Consider the following 24712-nt stretch of genomic DNA (forward strand, 5'->3'; position numbering starts at 1 on the left):
GAATTATATTTATAGGAAATGCAAGAGAAATTCAACCAAAACTGTCAAATGTACCCTCTATATTTTTCACATAAAGGACATGAATTGGATCCTGGCTAGGCAATGGGGTACTGGTGTTTTATGCTAACCTTCTGTGCTCACTCAAAGTCTGGAGCTGGCTGGGGTTAATGCACTGTGTATAACAATCTCAGATTTGTACTTCTGGCCAACAGTTCCTCATAGTGCTGCACCACTGGCTACTCTGGAGGGAGGAAGGTGCACTTCACGCACAGAATATTTGCAAGGGAGATACTGTATGCTTAAGTATCTCCTCTGAAGACCTTGCCTACTGAGTCTCTTCTCTTTTTCCATCTCTGTTAAGCTTGTGAGAAAATCATTTGCATCAGCCCCATATATTCTATTAAAATATAGACATCTTGGTCGAAAAATGAACTTTGAAGTGTCTTACACCTTTTTTTTAAGCAAAAAAAGAAGAATAGAACAATTCTCATACCTCTGTGAAGGCACTCCGATTTGTCTGTAAGCTAACCTTTACTACTTCAAAAGGGTTAACCACAACTGCTTCTGTTAATCCAGATCCCAAGCCAGCAACTGCAAATGCCTAGGAAGGTTAAATCAATCAATATTTAAAAATTAAGTTTTCATGAGCACATGTAGTAAAATGCCCTATACATCATATTATGAACCTAAATGATACAATGAAAACTGAGAGATTACAGTAATGCAGCAGTATTCTATTACCAAACAGCTTTAGGCCTCGATTAGATGCTGACAGTTCATCAAGAAGAAACTACAATAGCCACAAAGCACACTCGAAAAATGAAAAAGAAAATGTCATAGCATTATCAAAATATTCTTTTTTCATCTAGAAGGAAAACTAGTACTGATTTATGATGAAACATAGCAAAAACGCCTTCACATGATCTTTACGTGGAGCTGGAATATATAGCTTAAAAATACAAATATAAATGCAGTTATGCAGCACTGAAAAAAATTCTTGCACTGAGCATTAAACATGTAATATTAACATGTAACTTAAAAAAATAAAGGAAATAAAAGAAACTTTCAAATTGTGAAGTACTTCAGCAAAATGCAGAAGCTGAATAAAAGTCCTTTTAAGTAAATATCAATCCTGACAGGGTTTATATGGGGATGAATGATACACATGGAAATGTTAGCATTCCCTGTAAGGATGAATTAACTCTGTTTGCTCAGAAACTGATGGCATATTACAGCAAACGATTTAACTCTGTTTACTTAGAAACTGATGGCACTTTACAGCCAGAGGAAGGGAGAAACTCACTGCTTTGCTTTCCAGCAGGAAGCAGCATTTAGAATTGCATTTAGCAATTTAGAAATTAATTTGTTTGTAATAGAAAAATAATATTCAAATATTCAGGTCAATTAAGAAAATTCAGAGGACTTAATTTTTGTGATCATTTTTATACCTTTATTGCCTCGATTTAACGTGCCCAAACTACCGATGCTCTGATAAAAGTCCCAAGATCACAACAGAATCTATTAGGTACCTTTGCTGAAATTTAGGGAAACCCATGGTAAGAAAAGAACAATAGTGAGGAAAATAACTTTTGCAATTCAGAGGATGCTGAGCAGGGACTGGATCTAACTGAGAGCTCAAGAAAGAGGAGAATGGAAGAGCAGTGGCAACCTCCAGCCATACTGCTTTTGGAGATCATCTTCTTACCAATGGACCTATTTCTCCAATATGAGGTGGGAACATAACCTGTCCCTTTCACCATCAGCTTTGAGATTTTAGCTAACAGGAGAAAAGTGCTAGTGTATGCCTCTCTCTTTTATCAATAAATGTTGACTTGATGTGAGCTCTCTGGGCATTTATAAGCATTCTGCCTAGGTTAGGACAAAATACCTCTCAGTCTTTCTTCTCTCACTACCATGGCTGTCTTGGAGGCATAAATGCCTCTCAGGTAACAACACTGCACCAAAAATGCGCAAGGATGTCTGGCACATTTGATGGTACCCACATCTGCTATATGAATTAGAGCAGCCTTTGCTTAGCTCTTGTACGTATACAAGTTTCCAGGGTGTTTTCCTCGAAAAAACAGTGAGTCTACCATGGAACCATAAGCTCTGTTCTTGCTGGAGAACAAACAACAGCTTCTCTATTTACATCTAAGGGAGAAGAGAGCCTGCTGAAAAATACAGGGAAAGAAAAGAGATACTGTAAACAACTATAAGGTCAGTGGAATAATTAAGAGGAAGAGGAAGCTCCTGCTGAATTATTTACTATGTTTCCATGACCATTTAACCAGTGCAATGGAAGGCAAATGTGAAGGGCAGTAACACTTTTTGAAACAGAGACACCTGTAGTAATGATAAAGCAAATGTCTCCTGTTTTTTGAGGTTTTGGCTAACGTGCCATGGAGAGTTATTTGTTCTCAGAAGATGGCCATCACAAACTTCCTTTTTTGAGAGGCAAAGCTATAACAAGATTCCAATCCAAAACTCATCTGACCAAGAAACAAACAATACAGGTGTTTAGGATTTTATTGTTTGCTAAATATCCTCTTGCGAATAGTTCACACTTTTAGTCTTGCATAAAACTCATACACATCAATTATTATATACTTATACATAAAAAATGATTATCATATACATCAAAAATGAAGAATGACAAGCTGCATACAGACTCTTTTACGGTGATTGTGGCTATCCATGTTAACAAATGTCATGTCACTGTCATGAATTATTACTAAGATATCTAACATAGAAATTAATGTAACTATCATTTGGTTACAAAATGATGTTATCAATGTTTTCAAGGGACAAGTCTGTTCTGCAAAACTGTGACTTGGTTAGACTGATCCCTTTAACTTTGGGTTCCTTCTCTTATGGGAAAAAACGGATGAGGCTATTCAGTGTACACATATTAAATTAGAACATGAAGTTCTGTATCATACTTACCAGTCCCGGTGGTAATGATGCATATCCTAGCAGCTTTTTGTATTGTTCAAAGGTGAAAAACTGTAAATAAAAGTTACACTTAAATTGTATGGAAAAAATTGATTAGGAGTTACTTATGTAAATTAGTAAAATTAATCAACAATGTAGCTTCGTTACCTCATATCCTGTGTAGCCATGTGTGATTATGCAAAATATGCACAAGCCACTTCCATTTTATGTGCTCTGTAGCAGTGTTAGATGTAGAACAGTAAAGAATTATGCTTCAGAATTGACTTTATTAGTGTATCATGCACAATATGATCACAAATGTAGTTACAATATTGCTTTATGTATCACTTACAATACATAGTTCATATTTTTAATTTATTAACTTTTTCTCCAACATCCAATTATCATATCACAGAATCACAGAATCACAGAATCGTTTAGGTTGGAAGGGACCTCTGGAGATCATCTAGTCCAACCTCCCTGCTCAAGCAGGGTCGTCTAGAGCATATTGCCCAGGATCACATCCAGACGGGTTTTGAATATCTCCAGCGAAGGAGACTCCACCACCTCTCTGGGCAACCTGGTCCAATGCTCTGTCACCCTCACAGTGAAGAAGTTTTTTCTCAGGTTCAGATGGAACTTCCTGTGGTTCAGTTTGTGCCCGTTGCCTCTTGTCCTGTTGCTGGGCACCACGGAGAAGAGGCTGGCCTCATCCTCCTGACACTCCCCCTTCAGTTATTTGTACACGTTGATGAGATCCCCTCTCAGTCTTCTCTTCTCCAGGCTCAACAGGCCCAGCTCTCTCAGCCTTTCCTCACAGGAGAGATGCTCCAGCCCTCTAATCATCTTGGTAGCCCTCCGCTGGACTCTCTCCAGGAGTGCCATGTCTCTCTTGTCCTGGGGAGCCCAGAACTGGACACAGTACTCCAGGTGAGGCCTCCCCAGGGCTGAGGAGAGGGGCAGGATCACCTCCCTTGACCTGCTGGCAACACTCTGCCTAATGCACCCCAGGAGACCATTGGCCTTCTTGGCCACAAGGGCACACTGCTGGCTCATGTTTAACTTGTTATCCACCAGCACTCCCAGGTCCTTCTCTGCAGAGCTGCTTTCCAGCAGGTCAACCCCCAGCCTGTGCTGGTGCATGGGATTATTCCTGCCTAGGTGCAGGACCTTGCACTTGCCTTTGTTGAACTTCAGGAGGTTCCTCTCCGCCCACCTCTCCAGCCTGTCCAGGTCCCTCTGAATGGCAGCACAGTCTTCTGGTGTGTTAGCCTCTCCCCCCAGTTTAGTATCATCAGCAAACTTGCTGAGAGTGCACTCTGTCCCTTCCTCCAGGTCACTGATGAACACATTGAACAAGACTGGACCCAGGACTGACCCCTGGGGGACACCACTAGCCACAGGCCTCCAACATGACTCTGTGCCATTCACCACAACCCTCTGAGCTCGGCCATCCAGCCAGTTCTCAATCCACCTCACTGTCCACTCGTCTAGCCCACACTTCCTGAGCTTACCTAGGAGGATGGGATGGGAGACAGTGTCCAAAGCCTTGCTGAAGTCCAGGGAGACAACATCCACTGCTCTCCCCTCATCTACCCAGCCAGTCCTTCCGTCATAGAAGGCTATCAGATTGGTCAAGCATGATTTCCCTTTGGTGAATCCATGCTGACTACTCCTGATCACCTTCTTGTCCTCCAGATGCTTAGTGATGACCTTCAGGAGGAGCTGTTCCATCACCTTTCCCAGGATGGAGGTGAGGCTGACAGGCCTGTAGTTTTCTGGCTCCTCCTTCTTGCCCTTTTGGAAGAGTGGCGTGACATTGGCTTTCTTCCAGTCCTCAGGCACCTCTCCTGATCTCCAGGACCTTTCAAAGATGATGGAGAGTGGCCTAGCGATAACATCCGCCAGCTCCCTCAGCACTCGTGGGTGCATCCCACCATTGGGGCCCATGGATTTATATATAGATATTATATATATATATATATAGTAATAAATAATATATATATATATATATTATAATAAATGTAGGTAGCACATATCATTTCTCACAAGAAATGATCCTCACAATTTTAATATACTGCAGCTATCTTCACATTTCTCAGACGCGGGTCTATGTCTGATCAGAGAGACGTAATTACAGATTTTGAAGATGGGAAGTGTGTATATTTTTGTAATATTTTGCTGTCAATAGACACCTTTCCTTCACTTTTTGCTCTTTAAAAATAATTTTTTCTCCCAATTGTCCACTTTCAGTCAGTGATGCTCAGATCTGCAGTTCCTCAGAGGGTGAGTTTTAAAAGCTATACTCTTTGTGTTTGAACTTCAAGAAAGAAATGAGAAGCTCAGTTTTTCCTGCACCAACATCAAGAAAGGCAACAATGTCTGTATGGTTCCCACTAAAACCTAACACTTCTTGCCACCTAAACCTATTAATTCTCAGAATATTTATTGTGAAATCTTCTCAAAATCAAGACAGAATAAATTAATGACTTTGTTCTTCCAAGAAGGCTGTTAAGAATAATACTGACTGCACTGAAGTCAATAACAAGATTCTCATCAACTTTTATGCAGACTTTCACTGCCTGTTCTCTTTTCTTTGGGCATAAACTCTAAGATGCATCAGTCAAGGTATTTTCAAGAGAAGGGGTATTTGTGATATTTTTCAAATTACTGGTAAGACTTCCTCCGGAATACAGCACACAGTCCTGGCCTTCCTCATTTAAAAATTCAAACCAGAGCATATTCAAAACAGAGTTACCAGGATCATAAGGAGAATGGAAAGATTTTTTTGGAAAGAGGACTGAAGGAGGTTAAATGCTTGTCTTGTTCAGTTTAGCAAAAGAGAGGCTACAAGGGGAAGAAAAACAAGAAAGGTAAAGGATATGTAACATGAAGTTAATAGGTATAAACTACTTACTTATAAATAGAATATAGGTGGAAATCTGATGAAGCTTTCTTAAATCCAAATGAATGGGGTTCTGAAATAGCCTTCCAAGTCTTTATTTAATGGAGGAAAAAATCTTAATTACTTGTAAGAGAGAGTTTGATCAGTTCATGAAGGGGAAAATCAGTTTGATCAGTTTATGAAGGGAGCAATTTATTACAGGTTTTTTTTGTAAGACAGTAGGGAACTGGATTTGCTGACCTAAGAGAGCCTTTCCAGTAAAGCATTTCCATGTACAGCAAGCCTCCTAAAAAACACATTATTTCAAATTCATATTCTACAAGTGTGTTGCTGAAGCCACTGAAAAAGCACTTCAAGTTGCTGCCACATAAGACAGTTCTAAGAGTAGTGAAGAAAATCTTCTAGCATGAGGAATGAGGATAGAAGAATATCCCCTGTGTTACAAGGACAAGACCGGTATCTGAATTCCAGACCGGTATCTGAATTCCAGATAAAACTAAAGATATTGGAAGTTTTTATTATTCCATGTAATTTTCACTGACAGAAATATACAAGGCCTGGAACTACAGCTCACTGGTTCAGAGTCCTGTAATCAGTAATCAACAAGTATCCACTACTTTGCATGCACAAGGACATGGTGCTTCCAGTATTATGGGACTGAATGATGAAAATCTGTCATGGCTTCACCAAGACTGCATATGCACAACTGTATATTTACTAGAGCAAAAGCTCTCAGATCCCTACATAACAAGAGTAAATAACTAGAACCTCTTATTTGGCTACTTTCTAAAGTCCGGGTCTCATTGAGCTCACTGAGTGCACGAAATTAGCACTTAACTAATTTAAATCGAGCTGATTCAAACAAAGGTGGCATCCTCTGAAAAGCTGTGCTTTTGGCTTCCACACAGGAGGCCAAGTTTCCTTATATAACACCATTCCATATACATGCCATTCAAACTGTCCTACCAGGATAAGGGAGGCCACAGCAAATGAGGCCAACAGAGATGTAGGAATCTTAAAAGACATAAGGGAACAGAGTTCTCCAGGTAAAACAGAAAGATTGGGTGACTTGTGCAGGGTCTCAGTCGAAAAAGACAAGTTCATTCACTCAGTTATCTCAGACCTATCAGATGAAAACAGCTTGTATCCTAAATCACACATACAGGACCACAAGTAATAAACATAACATTGTCATTTTAACTTGTTTAAAAGCCTGTGCTATGGCAAATTCAATAATATTTTTCAGTCAAGACCTGCTTCAAATGAAAAGCCACTAGAATCATACCAAATATAGAAGAAAAATAGGTGTTAATGAGTTAATAATACTTAGAGCACCATACTTAGAGCAGGAGGCAATGTGTATTACACCTCCATAATGTAAAATTAAGATGTGAAATTCTGAACTCTGAAGGACTCTGGCCAGTGGAGAGAGAGAGATATACATTTATTGTCAATAGGAAATATACCATTTTGCAGAAAAGGTCCTAGAAATTGGGCCTATATTTTAACTGCCCTTCAAACAGTGTATTGATCAAACAGTGATCTTGCAAACACATCGCAAATAAGTTTAAAATCACTGTACTAGCCTGCCAACAATCAGAAAAGATTGAAGTGTTACTTAGATTGTAGGTCTACCTTCATGTGTAACTGGAACAATCATGAAATATCCCCCTTATTGTGTAGCGTGTCATAATTTGCAGTGTCATTTTTACTGATAGGAAATCTCTGGGAAAGTGTCATTTGTAGGAGAGTGAGTTACTTCACTGAACTGAATTCATTTCTTACTGTGATAAAGTTTGCTTTATTCTCTCTCCAACATCTTTCTACTCATTGTTACCCTCCTAACCTTTAATGGAATTTCTGGTATTCCTTAATGTTTTCCATAGTCTCACAGATCTGTAAAATGATTGTAATAAAGGCAGAAATACACTATCTAGCAATTTTTTGGTCTTAACATTTTTACCGTAAAAATCAATAGCTTCCTAGAACCATAAATGAAATAACTACTTAAGAGTAACTGTGCTTCATGTTATATCATTTTTTAAAGAAAACAACTCAATAGCACTAAAACTGCATAGACATTTTGTGGAGTGTACTAGAGTGACTAGTATATGTACAATTTTGCCAGAAGTATCTAGTGATATCATACAGATTTGTACTATGTACGTCCATTCGAAGTGCTTTTAATAACACAGAGTAATTTGTCCTTTTCTCTATGGTTTTATTAAGTTAATAGCTTTGCGCACAAAATCTCAGGATAAATGTATTTTAAACATGCTTTTGTGTATATAATAACCAATATTGTCCATCTGGCAAAGATACACTTTAATTCAAGTTACACAGAAAATAGTCAAAGTACTTACCAGATGTCTCAATAACTCTAAGGTAAAAATATATGCTTGAAACAAGATGTCTGGGAACACATGCACGATATAAATTTGCCCCAAAAGTTCATCTGTTAACCATTGTATTGGCATCATCACTTCTTTCCTCTAAGTTCAATCTAACATAGAATTATAAACTTTGACTTTTCGTCTTCCAGAAATACCAGCTTTTTTTTTTTTGAAGGGAAATAAAGACGGAGAAAAAAAGAAATAGCAAGACCAACATGAGAACCTACTTGCCTAAAAGTGAACCTGCATCTTTGACATTCAGCATTAAAGCTGAATAACTTTAGCTAAATAACTTCTTTTTAGTAGCTTTATTTTTACAGGCAAATAATCATGCCAGATAAATACAATATTGCAGTACGACAGCTACATTTCTTCTCAGTAAAAACTCTTCCTTGTACGCTTTCATGACATATAAAAGATACTATAGTTTACCAAAAACTTTGCTTAACAATCAAAACCAAGGCTTCCGGAACCTAAAAATTGCCGCTCTACCTTTTGGGCTTCCTTGCAGGTGATAAGCAGCCAAAGTTAAGTGTTTTCCTAGTTATTTCTCAAGTCTCAAAGCCATAGGCATGGGCGTAGCCCTCCATGACTGAATCTTGCCATTTAGCTCGCAAGTGAACAAGGGACATCTTGTGGCCTGTTAGAATGAGGGAGGCTATTAGAAGAATAAAGGGAGGAGAGAGAGCCAAAGGAAGCAGCGTTTTTTCTCTGGTATTGTACATTCATATACAGATAAGGTCAGAAAGTAGTGGAGGTTTGAGCAAAGCTGGAGTCTTTTCAGGCCAATGCATGGCTTCAAACTCTGCCTGGGATGCTAGAAATTGTGCTAGCAGATGACACCTTGCATGAAATAGCGTCAGTATCCAGGCTCTTATATGCACATTACTGTCCTGTCACTGACTTGTTCCAATGTAGAATATAGTTGATATCTCCAAAGTCCTATTGATATCCTGGGAACAGTGCAAAATTCAAGGCATAGTATAAAGAATTAAAGAATTCAATGATTTAATTAAAAAGCACATTAAGCATTTAAGAGCTAAACTTCCTTTTCACCTGATTCTCATGGCTGCAGAAACAATTCTGAGCCTTAATGCTTAAATGTCCAAGAATCAGGTAAAAAGCATCTCACTACAGAAGGGTCACTAAGATATTTAAGGTGCTGGGAGTTTCTGACATACAATAAGAGGCTGAGAGAACTAAACTGAGGTTTAGCCCAGAGATGAGAAGGCAAAAGGCGGAGGGTCTTAATTCCTGTCCTCCACTGTTTAAAGGAGGGTAATAGAGAAGACAAAGTCAGACTCTTCTCAAAGGTGCACAGCGAAAGCATAAGAGGCAACAGTTACAAGTTGCAAAAGGGGAAATTTGGACTGGATATGAAGAAAAATTCTTCAAAGTGAGAGCAGTTAAGTACTGCAGCAGGAGCCCAGAGAGGCTGTAGAGTCTCCATTCTTGAAGATTTTCAGAATGTGACTAGGCAAGGTACCTGACCAACCTCATCTAACCATGAAGTTACCCCTGCTTTGAGCCAAAGGCTCACCAGATGTCCTCCAGAGGCCCCTCCCAACTTAAGTCTTTCTAGGATTCTAAATTACATTAAATATTGCAAGGTTGAAGCCAATTTTGAGTATGAGAAAGTGATTCATGACTTTTGAATGACTCAGGTTGGTAGGAAAGACATGAAGCCTGGGCTCATATTTTAACTAAATATATACCGTTATCTAAAATGCATGATCTGATTGACTTTGACCTCTTTTGAATGAAATGATGTGAAGAGACGGAAAAAGCACCACAGTCTGAAGAAAACAAGATATTAGGAAGCTTTTAAATATCATCCATGTATTCTTCACTGCAGCTTTGGTATTAAATAGAGCTTCAGTTTTCTTCATTGCATTAAATAATTTGAGATAGGTGGCACATGTCATTTGCATCCAAAATGATAATGAAAACAAAAATATGACATTACCCAAACTCCTTTAGGATTCTACTGCAAGGTCAAAGCCTGTCACTTTATACAAATACTATCCCTCCATAAAGGAACTGGAAAATGAATGATTAATTGCAGATGAAGGACTAGAATCATATGCAGCCTTTTTAGAGAGAAAAAGGAAAGAGAAGGAAAATCAAGACATCAGCTTCTGTACTATAGCTGTTTTTAGACATATTCAGTATAACTGTAGAAAACTCCAAAGTTCTGGGGTGAAAGACAAAGAAACTTTTGCTGATAGCACAATGAATGCTCTGACAGATTTTGAGCTGTAAGATGAGACTCTTAATTACTAGGTTATGATCTTAAAAAGTTGCACAGCGTAACTGAAGAAACCTAGAAATAATATTGTATCTTGATGTATATTGCTTAGGAGTGTTACTAAAGTAATGCCCTACAAAACAACACAAAGGATAAGAAAATAAGAAAATGAGAGCAACATTTGACAATGAATACACTTTGACAGACCAGCATCCATTTCAAGTGCAACACAGCTGGAGTGCATAAAATGTTCTTTGCATGATAGAGAGTTGTAGCCATTAAGATATTCAGTTTTAACAGAAGTGAGAATACAGAACAGAGCGCTTTTTGGAACACACAAAAACTCTGGGCAGCACTTAAAATCTACAGGTACATTACTCCAAGTTACTGAATAAATGTTAACTAGGAATGGCTTCTTTAATGAATGTGTTCATTTATTAAGCTTTTCTTAGTATTAGTTCTTTTGCAAAAAGCTAAGTGCTTACAATAAAACAAAATGTCAGAAAAGGAGGTAATTATGAATCTAAAATATGACTTCTATTATTTTATTAACTACCAGTTATACAAACCAATTGTAATTTGTTTTTCAGTAACTTTATATATATTGGTCAAAAATAGCCTGGCATTTAAGAATATCATCCTACCCTTCTTAACCAAGCACAATCTTATTGTGCCATCAGCAAGAAAGTTCTCTCCTAGTAAGAATTAGAAGATTATGCTAAATGAGTCTAAGATTCTGATGTCAATCAGTGTGGGGGGAAATACATGTTTTACAGCTGCCATTGTACCTACTCATTTTTTTAAAGGAGTAACTATGTTTTTTTACCTTCACTGCTCTTTTGGGTGTCTCAGCCAAGATAGGAGGGAATATTCCTTTGTAGAAGCCAAGCAACCTATTGAAGAAACAAATAAATTACTTTTGTGTGGATAAACAAAGGAGCATTACCAAAATGGCAATTCTGTTTTCACTTTTGAATAAAGTAAATAACCCTTCAGTGTTTTCAAGCATATAGATGAACCCTTCTAGTTAATAGTGACACTCTCGTTGCTTACTTGTTAGGTAAGCAACATGCTACCAATTCTGTTATGTGCTGGTGAGACAGCCAAAAAACATCAATAAGCAAGTAAAAATTCAGTCCTTGTATCCTGAATAGACAGAAAATTATATTTAAATGAGGAAGTATAGTTTTGACAATGAAGGGGAAGCATTATTTTATTGTATTCATTTTCTTGCCATAGTAATGATGATGATATTAAAAACTGAGATCACAAAATACAGACTTGGAAAAAAAAGTGACCTCACAAAGTTGCATACAAAAAACCTGCATGCTTATCTTGAGATATCTTTTAAAGTTTTTTCCTAAATGTGCCTTGAACTATATGAAGTGCTTGTTATTTGACAACTTACTTTTAAACACACGTTAGCTATTTACAGGAGAGGTAACAGAATACATGTATTTCATATTGGAAAAAACATTTGGGCATCTCTTTACTTTATTTATACAGGTCTTTGCGCTTGTCTTGGTGCCTGGCCCCATTAAGGGGCCTGGCTAAGGATCTACAATAGCTGCTGTCTTTGGGCGTTAGGATTAGAGCCAAAACCCAACAGGTTGCAGTGCTCAGCATTGCATCATCTAGATTTTATATGCCTGCCCTCCCAGAGCGGAACACAGAACTGTGACTCTATCAAACACCACAGAGCAGAAAGGCTTCAGGATCAAGCTGGAGGTCAGCTGGCAGAAAGTACCTCAGAGCGCACTCACAACCTTCACTAGGGTAACCCAGGGGATACTCCAAAAAGGACAATCTAAGGTATCCCCTGAGCTTTACAGCACACTTAAGAACATACTTTCTGGTACTGGAAAGAATGCCAGAACGCTCTGTGACCTACCGATCCCATCTGCCATCCTGACAGCACCACCTGGCTAACACATAACCGGGAAAATGGCTGATGACAAACACAATAGTACATCTGTATTGCCTGCCACAAGGATACATGGTACTTGCAGATAGCCTGAACTCAGCTTACAAGGCCAATGCGGAGGTATGAAGCTGGGTCTTGCGAATGCATTAAGTATCAGATAGTTCTCAAGATCACCGGGTCAGGTAAGAGCAGACATCGCTCTTGTGTGCTCGGCCTCCATATTACCTATGTAGTGCACACGGAAAGTTCAGAATGACATCTAGCACAATCAGCAAGACAAGGTTATATCTTACAACTTATCCATCTTTAGAGCTTGTATACTTCTTTCATGACCACAAGACAACGACCACAGAAGAATCACTTTTTGAAGCAAAGCACTTGTATCTTGTCTTTAAAATGCTGGAAGATGGTGATTCACCTTTATAAAATGGCCAATTACTTTGAATACTTCTGCAGGATGTGGAAAAGTCAGTAACAGTCTCTCATGGTTATCCTGTGCTCATCAAAGGTAAACAATTAAATTCACCCACACCCCCACCATAAAATATCACAACTGCTATATTTTCTTTTCCTCCCTTCTTCTGATGCCTCTCTGAAGCCCTCTCCTGAAACTGCTCCTATGTAAATAAAATAATTTTGGCTTTGTAAGATGTTCCACAGTGGGTATATTGTTTATGTTTCCTCTGGAGTGATGAAGTTATGGATTCCAGTCCATGACAAAAGGGAACTTTTGGCATTTTATACAAGTTTTCATGTCAAAATACTGAAAGTCCTTGGAGTAAGAGATTTCAGGAATTCAGTTTAGGAGTTAGATGCTTAAATTTCCGCTAAGTCTCACTGCAGTACATATACATGTAGCTATATGTATACTGGATTCAACCTCAACCTTTAAAGGTTTACACATATTCAGAATATATTCTTGCTGATTCAGCAAGCTATTGAAATGTTAAATAGCTTTAAGCATGTGATTCATGCAGTTTAACCTGAGTTCAAACTGAAATTGAGGTCCAAGTAGGATCAGCTACAAGAACACAGATCCCTATAAACACATTCTTCTTTTCAGCTCAGCCTAAAATATCGTAAGCATATCTACAACAGGCATCCTGTTTAGGATTTCTAGTGCTCCAGCATAATTGGAATTGGAAGATGAAAAGTGCTCCGCTGCTCTACTCACAGGTGTAGCTCTGGCTACAGAAAAGTGAGACCTAACCTTGGTCCAGATTTTCTCATTATTAAAAGATGCATAAGCAGAGAAATGGGCAATGTAAAGCAACAACTCTGTTCTAAAAACAAACAACAGCACTATCTAGCCTTACATAGCAGTACAGGTTGCTTTTCCAGTGCTGCTTTATGTATATGCAAATATATACAGTTACTGAATACATAAATCCTGTAATGTTCCCATAGTCTCTGAGGATCCCAGGGAAAACCGTCCAGCGAAAATGTGGAAGGGAAAGACATAGCAGGAATCCGAAAGGCAGATCTACCAAATCAGCCATCTTGGGAGGCAAACAATTGCTTCTGCAAAGGAATCCACCATTCTATCACACGTGGGTGCTGACATACCAGCTCTACAGGCCAGGCTGTGGGTTGTTTGAAAATGTTGGAGAAATAGGAACTAAAAATATGAAAAACAATTATCCATTGATCCTGAATCACTGTGCATGCCGTGTCAAGTTGATCTGCTTATTGCAGCTGTAAGGCTAACACTGAAGGTTCTCCACTGGAGGAATCTCTTCTGTGAACCAGGAGAATCTGCCGAGCTCAGCAACTTTATTCATGGCCCTAGGAATCCCTAAAATTTTAAGGGATCTATAACTGAGTTTCACTGCTTTACGCCTTCTTTCTTTTGTGGGGTCAAATCTCATCACAAAAAACATACAGGAAGGGGTTAAGATCTATTCTTATGGAACAGTAAGTTTAGAAATCTAGAAACACATGACAACTTTGAGTACACACACACACACACACACACACACACATATATATGCAATATATAAGTCAGTAAACACAGTAAGAACTAGCTCAGTATTTAATTATGAAATGTGGTTTGGTTTTTTTCCCCTCTATTTGAAACAGAAATAGAAAAAAGGTTAAACAGCATAATTAGTGAGATGAAAGAAATATGAAAAAGGAGGAACTAGAAGACAATCCCATCTCATCATCAATCTAGTTATTGTCAGCTGGCTAAATTTTTGCATAAAGCATAGTCTCTTTCAGAAACTTCTGTGTCTGAGATGGAGGTAAAGCAGCTGCCCCCATCTTTTCCGTATAATGCTTTACAAGCCTTGCCCATTAAAGATATAATTATTTGACATCTTTGCAGAATGAGTTATTTATTTATTAAAATAGAACTAGCATGATACTAATAAAAACAGTAATGGCTCCCACGTCAGCTACACACAAAGATTTTATGGTTTCTTTTTTTACCTTGGTCAGTAACAGTGTATTAGCCTACTGGCACATGCTACGTAAAATTTTTCAAAGCCAGCTAATGAATGGTGATGACATCTCACATTTGAAAGATATTATCACCTGGATGCAGGCCTTCATCAGAAACTCTGCAAAATTATGAAACAGCAGCAGCAATCACTGCATTATGTGATAGAAGAGAGAGGACGTGACATCATATCCCCACCTAGAAACATTGGAAAGAATTAACAAGTAAATCTCTAACAGAAACAGAACTACATTTTATTTTGTTTCAGCATTAAGGATCTAAATGAACATCACCATCCAATTGTATTCTGGGCAACAGCCCAAACTCATCTTTAGAATAGTTGATTTTGAAACATTACAGTCAATCATATCATCTCAATTTGTTCTTTGTTCAGGCTTTCGCTAGTCTTCTGGTTTCCATTTCTTGTTTGGAAACCTTGAGTCATTCACCCTGGCAAGATGACCAACCTAAATCAGTTATTTTCACTAAATTATATTGAAATTGGGATCTTGCTTAGTTTGTTGTTTTCTTCCTCTGTCTTTCACATAATTTTCTCTTTAAGGATCTAATAAAGTTGATTGAAGACATGAACACAATATCCTTTTCTTCTAGTGATGTCAAATCCAAGTTTCTTACCCACATTGTTTTATAATTAAAACAAAATACCTCTTACGTTCAGTTCTGCTTCCAGTACCACTGCGTTATTCCAAATTTAAATAAAAAATCTGGGTTTCATGACTATGCCAGTTAAATTAAATGGAATGTGTAACTTTCTGATTTTACCAAAAAATTTATTTCAACAAACGGAAGGAATTTTGAAGACATATATGGAGGAAGGGTGGATGTTCTTCAAAGGAAGGAAGGATACATTTTTAAATGTAATAAAATTTGCTTAAACTTTTATTTTTACCAGGAAAAAAGTATCTTCTTATTTCATGGCATGTAGCTTGTTGTGAATTTATTACTAACAGAAAGTAAAAACTACTGAAGACAGGGCAATATTGCTTTAATATATGTTACCAGTGAGAAGTAATCTTTATCTCGACCTGATTAGAAATATCGAAGATATTAAATTCCCAGAAGTTTCAGGAAAACTGGCAAGCACTTATTGAAGTGAGATGTAAATTAGTAACTCCCACTGAGAAGAAGAAACTCACCATTTATTCTGAAAGGAGCAACCAGTCAGCCAACTGGCATACCTGTAGTTCACCTCAATTACAGCGCCTATAACCATTTGCCCAGCTGAAAATGTAGAATACAGGGAAAGTTGGGTGTTGTGCAGGGGGAATGTGAACAGAGCTCAGCATACTTGAAGAAGATATTAAAGACTGGGCACATTTAGAGAATACCAGGCTTCAACGTTCTGATGCTCTCCAACAAGCATTTTCTTGTGAAGTGTGCTATGTATATGTATATTATTGTGAAGTATGTTATGTATATTATCCCACTGCAAATATCAAATGCATGTCACTAGAGAAATATCAATAAAAGCTATCACTGACAGCCAAGTTAGCCTCTGAATTTCTATGCAACTCACAGTACAGGTAGCACTTTAGCTAAAGTGGTAGCACTTTAGACACCAGCACTAAATACTAGGTACTTATTTTCATAATATATTTCATTTTTCTCACTGAGCTCTCATTCATCAAAATCACCATTGGTTACAACACAGGGGAATTAAGGAAAAAGGTGATTTTTTTATAACAAGTAAATGTAGTCCAGAATTACATATTAGCATGTGGCTATGCTGATGTTATACTATATGCTAAAAGAAGACTGAGGGTCCAGCTATAACAACACTAGAACTTTTCATTTCAATTAATGAAAAAAACTCCCCAAATAAATTGAGGTAACATACAGTAGGAAAGCTGTAAAATTGGTTTTAACTGACTGGTTAAAAAGGAGAAGACTGACAGTGAAAGGTACTCTTAAAGTAGTTTAGAAAAATACTGAACAGAGGAGGAGCTGGCTCAGAAATGATTAGACCAGCCAAGAAATGGATTAATAGTCAACATCAATCTACCTCACTTATTCAGAATGACAGTCATCACCATATTTACTGCATGTGGGTCAGCTTATGAAATTATTATGATCCACCATCCATGTGGCTTTGTTATTCTTACGAGAAATGGGTCCTTCTTCCATGACTTTCAATCACCCTCTCAATCTCTCGCTCAAAATCCTTGCTAATTTTTGGCTTTCTAGGCTGTACTCTGAATTTAAATAGGACACACTTAAAAATAAATTCCTCCTCTTGTTCTGCCTTTTTGTTTCAAAGATGATTATAAATTAATTAAGTGGTACATTGTTACCATGTATTGTTTGAGTAACAGATTCATATATACTAAATTTATTGGGACTCGTTTAAGTTTGGATAGTGAAATCTATTTCAGACAGAACAATTAACGAAAAGAGCTAAGATTAAAAGTGTGTTAAATTAAAGAAGTGATTTGTCATATGGCTGTCAGAAACAGTTCAGTCCCCCACAGGGTAGACCACCATGCCTTGGCATGGCTGCAGGCCAGTGCTACTCACTTTGCAAGTGCCAGGGCCTTTAAGGCTGGACTGACTGCTGCTGCCCAGGGAGGAAGCAGGCTATATGGGATGATGGCAATTGCTGGTGGTGAAGAGATAGACCTTGCCAGCTGCAATAATCTGTGCTTCCTTCCACTTCTGCCACTCTCCGGCAGGAGAAGCAGCACAGCTCACTCTCCAGGGCTGGTACCACCTTTCTCTAATCTCTGTTAACGCTTTTCTAGTACTCTGGCCCCCCATTGCCAATGAATGAACGTCTGCGTTTGAGAGCCCTTAAGCTGCTCTCTGTTTGATGTGATTCCTGTTGAAATCAATGCAAATGGCAGCGCTACCGTCACTGGCAGCTGGACTAGGCTTTTACAGAATTGCCTGGGCGTAATCACTAGCTAGGCTGTAGAATGGGTCTGCATGTCCCACAGCTTGCAACTGACAGCATTTTCCTCCTCAAGACTTCCCTCTAACTGCCCCTTTGTTTGCAGTAGGAATAAGCGACAGACATGCCAAAACAGCTTTGCCTAGAGCTTCTGAAACAGAAAAATTCTTCATTGCATTTTGGACTGTCAGAACTGGCAGAATGCTTCATTTGTTCAGCAGGAGTTTTAGCTGTTCAAACACTAGAAGAGAATTTAATTTTTTTTTTCTTTTTGCTAAAAGTACTGCCATAACTGGTATGACAGGAAGCAGTCACTGTTTTATAGTAGTACCACACCTAGGTCTATTGAAGTTAAAGAATGCAAGAAAATGATTCATTTTTAGTTTTGCTACCAAAGGAAAAATAGACTTTTGTATTTAGACATTTAGAGATCTGCTTCTGACATACGAAATGCGTACAGAGGATAACTAGATATATTTTCTAGAAAAGACTGACAGCGTTTGTCTGTGTTAAATTCTGATGCTGTGATCAATTAAAGGTAAAATCATGAGATCTGCACAATTTCTGTACTTGCCCTGGGAGTGTGTCCTACTCAGACCAATAGTGACTTTATAAAAATATAATATTAAGCTGTTCTAATTCCATCAGAAAAATGTGGGTCCGGAAGGAAATTTTTGATTGCAAGTTAATGTTAGCCTTCACTGGAATAAGTTACACTCTTCAATATCCACACGTGTAATCCCTTGGGAATTATATGACTACATGAATTCTTTCCCAGCTGCTGCTAAATAAAGAGATTCAAGAGGCTTTCAGTGTCATTATATAGATTAGTAACTCTCCCAAGAGGATTCTCGGTTCATGATACAGCGAATAACTTCCAATGAGATCTAGACGACCAACTTTCAGGGAGATCATTTTGTGTTTGTCTGAGTTTTACACCTGCAATTATTTGTGCCTGTAATTTAAGTTACTTAGATGTTTTTAATTTATGGATGCAATCAGTGATGTAGATATTTAAATAAACTGAACTGCAGGCAACTATAAATGCAGGTGCAAAATTTTGCCTGCAATTATTAGGACTCATAAACATATAGAACTTCTGAAGTCTAAAATCAAATTAGGCTAGTAGTGGTTTTATAGTGTTTTTAATAAAGTAAAAAACTTACTTACACATTTTTCCTGTCTCCCCCCTCCAGAATCTCAAGGCAGCACTTTTCAGTGTTAAAAGGAAAAGGATATAATTAAATATATACAAACTAACATGCACATAATAATTAATTTGATTCCATCTTTTAGTATCTTGACCTTTGGGGTATTTTTCTTATTCCCTTTATGGAGCCTCTAGCAGGAAATCATAAAAGATTCATGATTTTGTAACAGTAATACTGTTGATAGTTGCACCAGTAGAGAGCGACAGTCTTATATGCCCGGAGATCAAAGTGTTGCAAAATTTGTAGCACTACTTAGGCAGTGAAAGGCACTATGAATATGCACACACACTGGCACTTAAATTTCCATCTGGCAGACAGTTGTGGTACGCCGTTGTATCATGGGAGTGAAAGGCATTACTATACAGATGCATGAGGAAACTCACTCTAATGGAAACTACCTGTCTAAAGATAGACAAAATACGTCTGTGAGTGAATACGTGTGTCAATGAAACTGGATTGTATTTTGAGCCTCTGCTCACTCAGAAAGAGTTAATTGTCATAAGGAAAATCATTAGCACATATTTTAGTTAAGAAAGTTATTAGAGAGAATTTTATGTACTGAGGAGAAAGAAAATCATTCCCTGAAAAAACAGAAAGTTCTTACTGATAGTCCTACATACAGGGACAGTGTCACAGATCCTTTCCTCCACCTCTAGAGTCCCATCAGGTAGCGCTGGTTTGCTGCAGAGAGGGCACGGGGATGAAACCAAACTCTAAGCCTTTGCTCCTGTCAGCTCACTCTAGTCCGGTTTAAGAAAACTCTGTCACATGAAGATCTTCATGAGACATTGGATTCTGGAACACTGCCCAAGAGGATACCTCACGCACCACACGCAAAAACCTAAAAATACCAAATGGATTACTACATTTTCCTCAATGTTATTTCAGTCTAAGAACAAACAGAGTTGAAAGATAATAGAAACAAACTTACTTTCACTTTTTATCACAATACATTTTAACCATGAAAGCTCACTTTTCAGGCGATATGCAGAAATGCTTCCAAACTGATTCCACTCCAACACTTCCTACACTATGATGACATTCCTCTCATCCATCTCAACGCAATTTATAAGATAATTTTTTAAAGATACATATCTTATTTTATAAGATAAAGCCCTCACAACATCACGTTCTTACTTTGCCTGGAGCTGTGCCTAATCCTCACTCTGAGTTTCTCAAAGAGAAAAAGCGTAGACAAGGTAGGTTTAGATGACTGAGAAATAAGGAAGACTTACCAAAGGTTTACCAAAGAATTCCAACTAAAGTTTCCTGTTCAACTGTTAGAAAGGGATTATGCAATGGTAAGGTTTTAGACTAATTATATCCATCAGTCTAGTTACTGATAAAAAACAACAAGATTGCACAGCAGATATGTTAGATACCTTTTGACACCACATCTACAGGTAAGACAAATTTGTGAAAGGAAGAATCATGTAAAAGTTGCTGCCCCAATTATTACTGTTGTAATTTCTTATTTAGTGATCTACTCTTGTTTTCTGCAGCATGTGCCCCACCTGCCAATAGTCTCTTTATCTGCAGAGACATCTGTAAAGAAACTTGACATGCTTTTTCTTTAGAAAGTAATGGAGTCTGTGTCTCAGCGATGTGGCAGTTTCTGCTGAATTATTTATTCTTTTAAAAAACTTGCAATGTGCTCTTTGAGCAGCAAACCTGCCTCAGCAGGTTTAACTTGAACATCTCTTTTGAAATGTTTTCTTTTTCTCTTCTGATCCAGCACCCTTCTTAACTTGATTCTTCTGCAGAGCAGAAATTTTGCCACCTTGGTACTGAATAAACAAAACAAGCCAACCTTCTCTTCCAAATTACTTTTAAAAGTATGCACAGTATTTTACCTTACAAATGGACAAAATATTTCATGTAACAGTCCGAGTAAATGCAACACAAGCTATTTGCAGCACACACCATGGTTTTTTTTTAGTCAAGCCTTCTTTCTGCATTTTATTACTTAAAATAATAACACACTTTTAACCAACAATACCTCAAAAGAAAATAATTTTGGATTGAATTTGCTTTTCCTTTTGGATCTCTAATTTTCTCCAAATTTCCTGGACAAACTTTTTCTTGCATAGTTCACAAACATCTCATTAAGCTTGCTTAGTAATCAACTCTGTGCATTTAGAACTCAGCTAGATTAGCAGGAGATTATCATTCCACTTTTGCAGCAGTATAATTTGCCATGATCTCACAGTCTGTAAGCGTAACTGCAATTTGTAACCACACTACTTCCTTGTTCACCATCATCCGAGACCATTGCACAGTCAATATAAACAGCATTTCACTAGGTATGACTATATGATTACCAGGTATTCTATAGAGTTTAAATCAAGTGAAAACATGTGAAAACTACAGAGAGTAAACTAGAGGACATGAGAATACATTTATATTGTTTTAACTGGGGTAAACAAGCAGTCATAACCGCAGTGTCATTGGAAATTTGAGCCTGGTGAATCTGGTGCGAATGAAAAGAAAATTTGTAAGCAGATTTGCAAGCCAAGGGTGGGTACAGAGCTCAAAATGCAATGGTTTCTCTTGCAATTGTAGCTGATTTGGAAGGAGCAGGTGTTAAAGCAGTTTGAGTTCTGAGTTCTGGGGATCCTGAGGTAATTTCTGTGAAAATACATCAAATAGTATCAATATTGATACATAACACGGTAGATTCTTCTGGGTATGTTTTACTGTAAGCTAAAATTGCTGAAAAGCCCACAAGTGTCAGTGAGCTTTAACAAAATAGCTGTCTGCAGTACAAGAAGGAACTCTGCATGATTTATGATTTTGTACGGAAACCATGTAGAACAGGCAGTACAGTAAAAAGAGTGAACCTCAGCAGTGCTGACAACAGCCCTGTGTTCTCCTTTCAGGTTATGAAAATTCACAGGAGGACATCACCTGACACCAGCTGAAAACTAACTAAATAGCTGTGTGACTAAAAAATGAGAGGAATCAATTCTTAATCAGCAATAATTCTCAATGAAGCAGTTTAACTTAACTTTCTGCCATGATGCACTGGCTTGTTTACGATGAGATTTTCTTCCTGAAAAGAATTTATTTTTTAGTAAGCAAAAATATTCCTTCTTGTGTGAAACTGAGCGATCTGGACTCTTCTTTATTGATCCAAATCCTACTGAAGTCAAAGTAGTCCTTTTTATTTTAATAGAGTTTATAACAGGTCTTTTGCAAAGAAGCTTTAAGCAAGTTTAGAGAACGTAACTACTCCCTCCCTTTTGAAAGACTACATGTTTGTTGGTGTTTCTTTAAGCATCCAAGATCCCTGGAGTTTTGTGTACCTCTGGACATTTCTTCCTTTTCTTCTTCAGTTTTTACAGAAAGTCTGTGATCCCAGTTCTAAGTAAAAAAAAGTTTGGTACCATTAGTTTTTCAGACACAAAACATAAAGAAGAGTAGACTACTGCTACAGTCAAGCATTAAGCAAAAATGCTTCAAAGAATTTAACTTCTGAATACCGACATAAGTGTATTGCCCCAGATGGACATACACCACTAACAAATATAACGAGGCTTCCATGAATAACACTCTATATTTTGATTCAGGATTTGTAACAGAAATAAATTTTGGTTTTAGAGAAACCGGAAAAATGGTGAAATGTACATTATGATAATGAACGTATAAAACTGACACCTGAGGATATAAAAAATCACAAATAATCATAGAGAGTGGAAAGAGAAAGGCAATGTTCTCCATTGTCTCTGAGATCTGCCCTACATAGGGACCCCTGAGAAACCACAAAGTATAAAGCAGTGCCTCGTAATGTAATCAATACCTGTACTTTGTAGAAAAGGTGCATTTACTACACATACAGACACAGAAGGTAGCAGTCTATAGAGCCCTGGTACTGCAGCTCGAGTCTGCTACCATTTGAGCTAAAGCAGAACTACATTCACCAGCAGTAACAGCAACTCATTTATCCCATCTGTGGGCAAGCTATAAGGCAGCACACCACACACACAGCCAGTATTATTTTTCAAACCAAATAAGTAGAGAAAGGGAGTAAGGAGAAAAATACAACCTTATATTAAGTTTAATATATAGGCTATCTAATTAATTCATTTCTCAAAATTATTTAAGCCTCTGGGAATGCAGTCGTCCTACAAGACATTAGAGTTAAATGGTACTACATCACAACAAGTCAAGCACATAAAAACTGCTTAGAGATGATGAATAATGAAGTATTACTTGAGATTTTCAGCTCTTTCACTCCATACTTGTTTGTGATGATGTGGTAAAAAAAATGCTTTGGATCTCAGTTTTAACCATTTTACTGAACATCTGGTGTTTGCTGCTTAAAGTTTCACTATTACCAGGGTCATTGTAATTCTATAGCACATCTGGGCCAAATTCCGTGGAGTTTTAGTGAGTTCTGCAGCAGTGGAAACATCTGTAGCTGTGCACAGTTCCACACACAGAACTGTTAAGAGTTTCAGAATGTTCTTGGGTCTTTCACATTTCAGTGTCCAGAAAATCACCCATAGGTAATAGATGATCTTTTCATGTTTTTTTTTTTTAATCTTCAGCGGAATATGCCAAAATTGAGTAAAAATGTACACATTCTAATTGCTAACATTTAATTTTCATCAGTCACTAAAGGTACCATCTTCATGTTTTCAGAAGCATACACAGAATTTACAAACATTTTCTTGCAAGAGGATGGATTGATACAATATGAAAATGGCCCACTGTCACTGAAAATTTTGAGAACTGCCACATAAAGCCTAGGCTACAGAAGTTGAAAAGAATAAGGAGGAACTTAGCAACAAAATCTCTCAACAAAGGACCAGACACAGGAATCATTAATGCTATTTTTTAAAGTAAAAGTAAAGATTAAGAACGTGGAGCATTAACTCACATGTGTCATTTCTGTGCAACCAACTTTTGTGTTAAAATTCTTTTAATAATGTTATAGCACAATCTAAGTTTCAGTTATTTGTTTTAAAATCACAGAATAAAATTTTTACTTCTTACAAAGAAAGGCCATGACAATGAATGGCCCAGAATAGTCTCTTATTCCACAGACTCTGAAATATTTGTGCCAACCAGTTAAGATTAAATCAATATGTTACAACTGCCTGGACTTGATTCAAAACTTTGCTTTGCAAGAAAAAAAAAATCCTAGCACCAAGCTTCTTCCTAGTAGCATAACACATCGCTGACTAAGCCATGAGACACATGAGACAAGTAAACTAAATTTGTTCTGTTATCCGCTGAGTCACTCAGCAGTTCTTGTTGTATGTGCTCAGACTGGCAAACTGAATCATCTGACAGAGTAAGAGCCCCTCTGTACCTCAGCCTAAATCCTAATCTGAATTAAACCCTAAATTCTTAAGAATTTGTAAGTGAGAAGTACTCTTTTTGCTAAATTGGTTTATCAGAGAAGATTTTGACACTGTTGGGTGCAGACAATTTCCTTCTCGAAGCTAGCTGAGGGGACATCTGACATTAACAACAATATGACTTGGTTGACAAGGAAATCTCTGTGTGCATGGTATTTGAATTAAAAGAGTCTAAAAGATGCTCAATCCTAGAAAAAGCCTGCACCATAGTTACGATGATTCTGAAGTAATGCTAATAGAAATAAGGGATATGTGAGCAACTGCTAGCCAGCTACTTTGGTTGATGTCAGCCAAGAAGTTGGGTGAAAAATACAGAAGTTATTATAGTAAATGTACTGAAGGCAATAAGGCTTATGCTGGGGTGACATTGAGTTAGGCTACATAAT

At 37.6% G+C, this 24712-nt stretch overlaps 1 protein-coding gene across 2 annotated transcripts in view; it reads right to left on the bottom strand.

Annotated features, from left to right (window-relative positions):
* The window catches only part of SLC25A21 (solute carrier family 25 member 21), a 260329-nt gene that overhangs the window by 20558 nt on the left and 215059 nt on the right, over positions 1-24712 (bottom strand). For both annotated transcript variants that reach the window (XM_068946510.1, XM_068946511.1), the window contains 3 exons: positions 11304-11370; positions 2944-3003; positions 494-601 (listed from right to left, as the gene is read on the bottom strand). In XM_068946510.1, the coding sequence (XP_068802611.1) occupies positions 494-601; positions 2944-3003; positions 11304-11370 (235 nt within the window). The remainder of the gene's footprint in view (positions 1-493; positions 602-2943; positions 3004-11303; positions 11371-24712) is intronic.

The sequence above is a fragment of the Struthio camelus genome, chromosome 5 (assembly GCF_040807025.1).
Source record: "Struthio camelus isolate bStrCam1 chromosome 5, bStrCam1.hap1, whole genome shotgun sequence".
Taxonomy (NCBI): domain Eukaryota; kingdom Metazoa; phylum Chordata; class Aves; order Struthioniformes; family Struthionidae; genus Struthio; species Struthio camelus.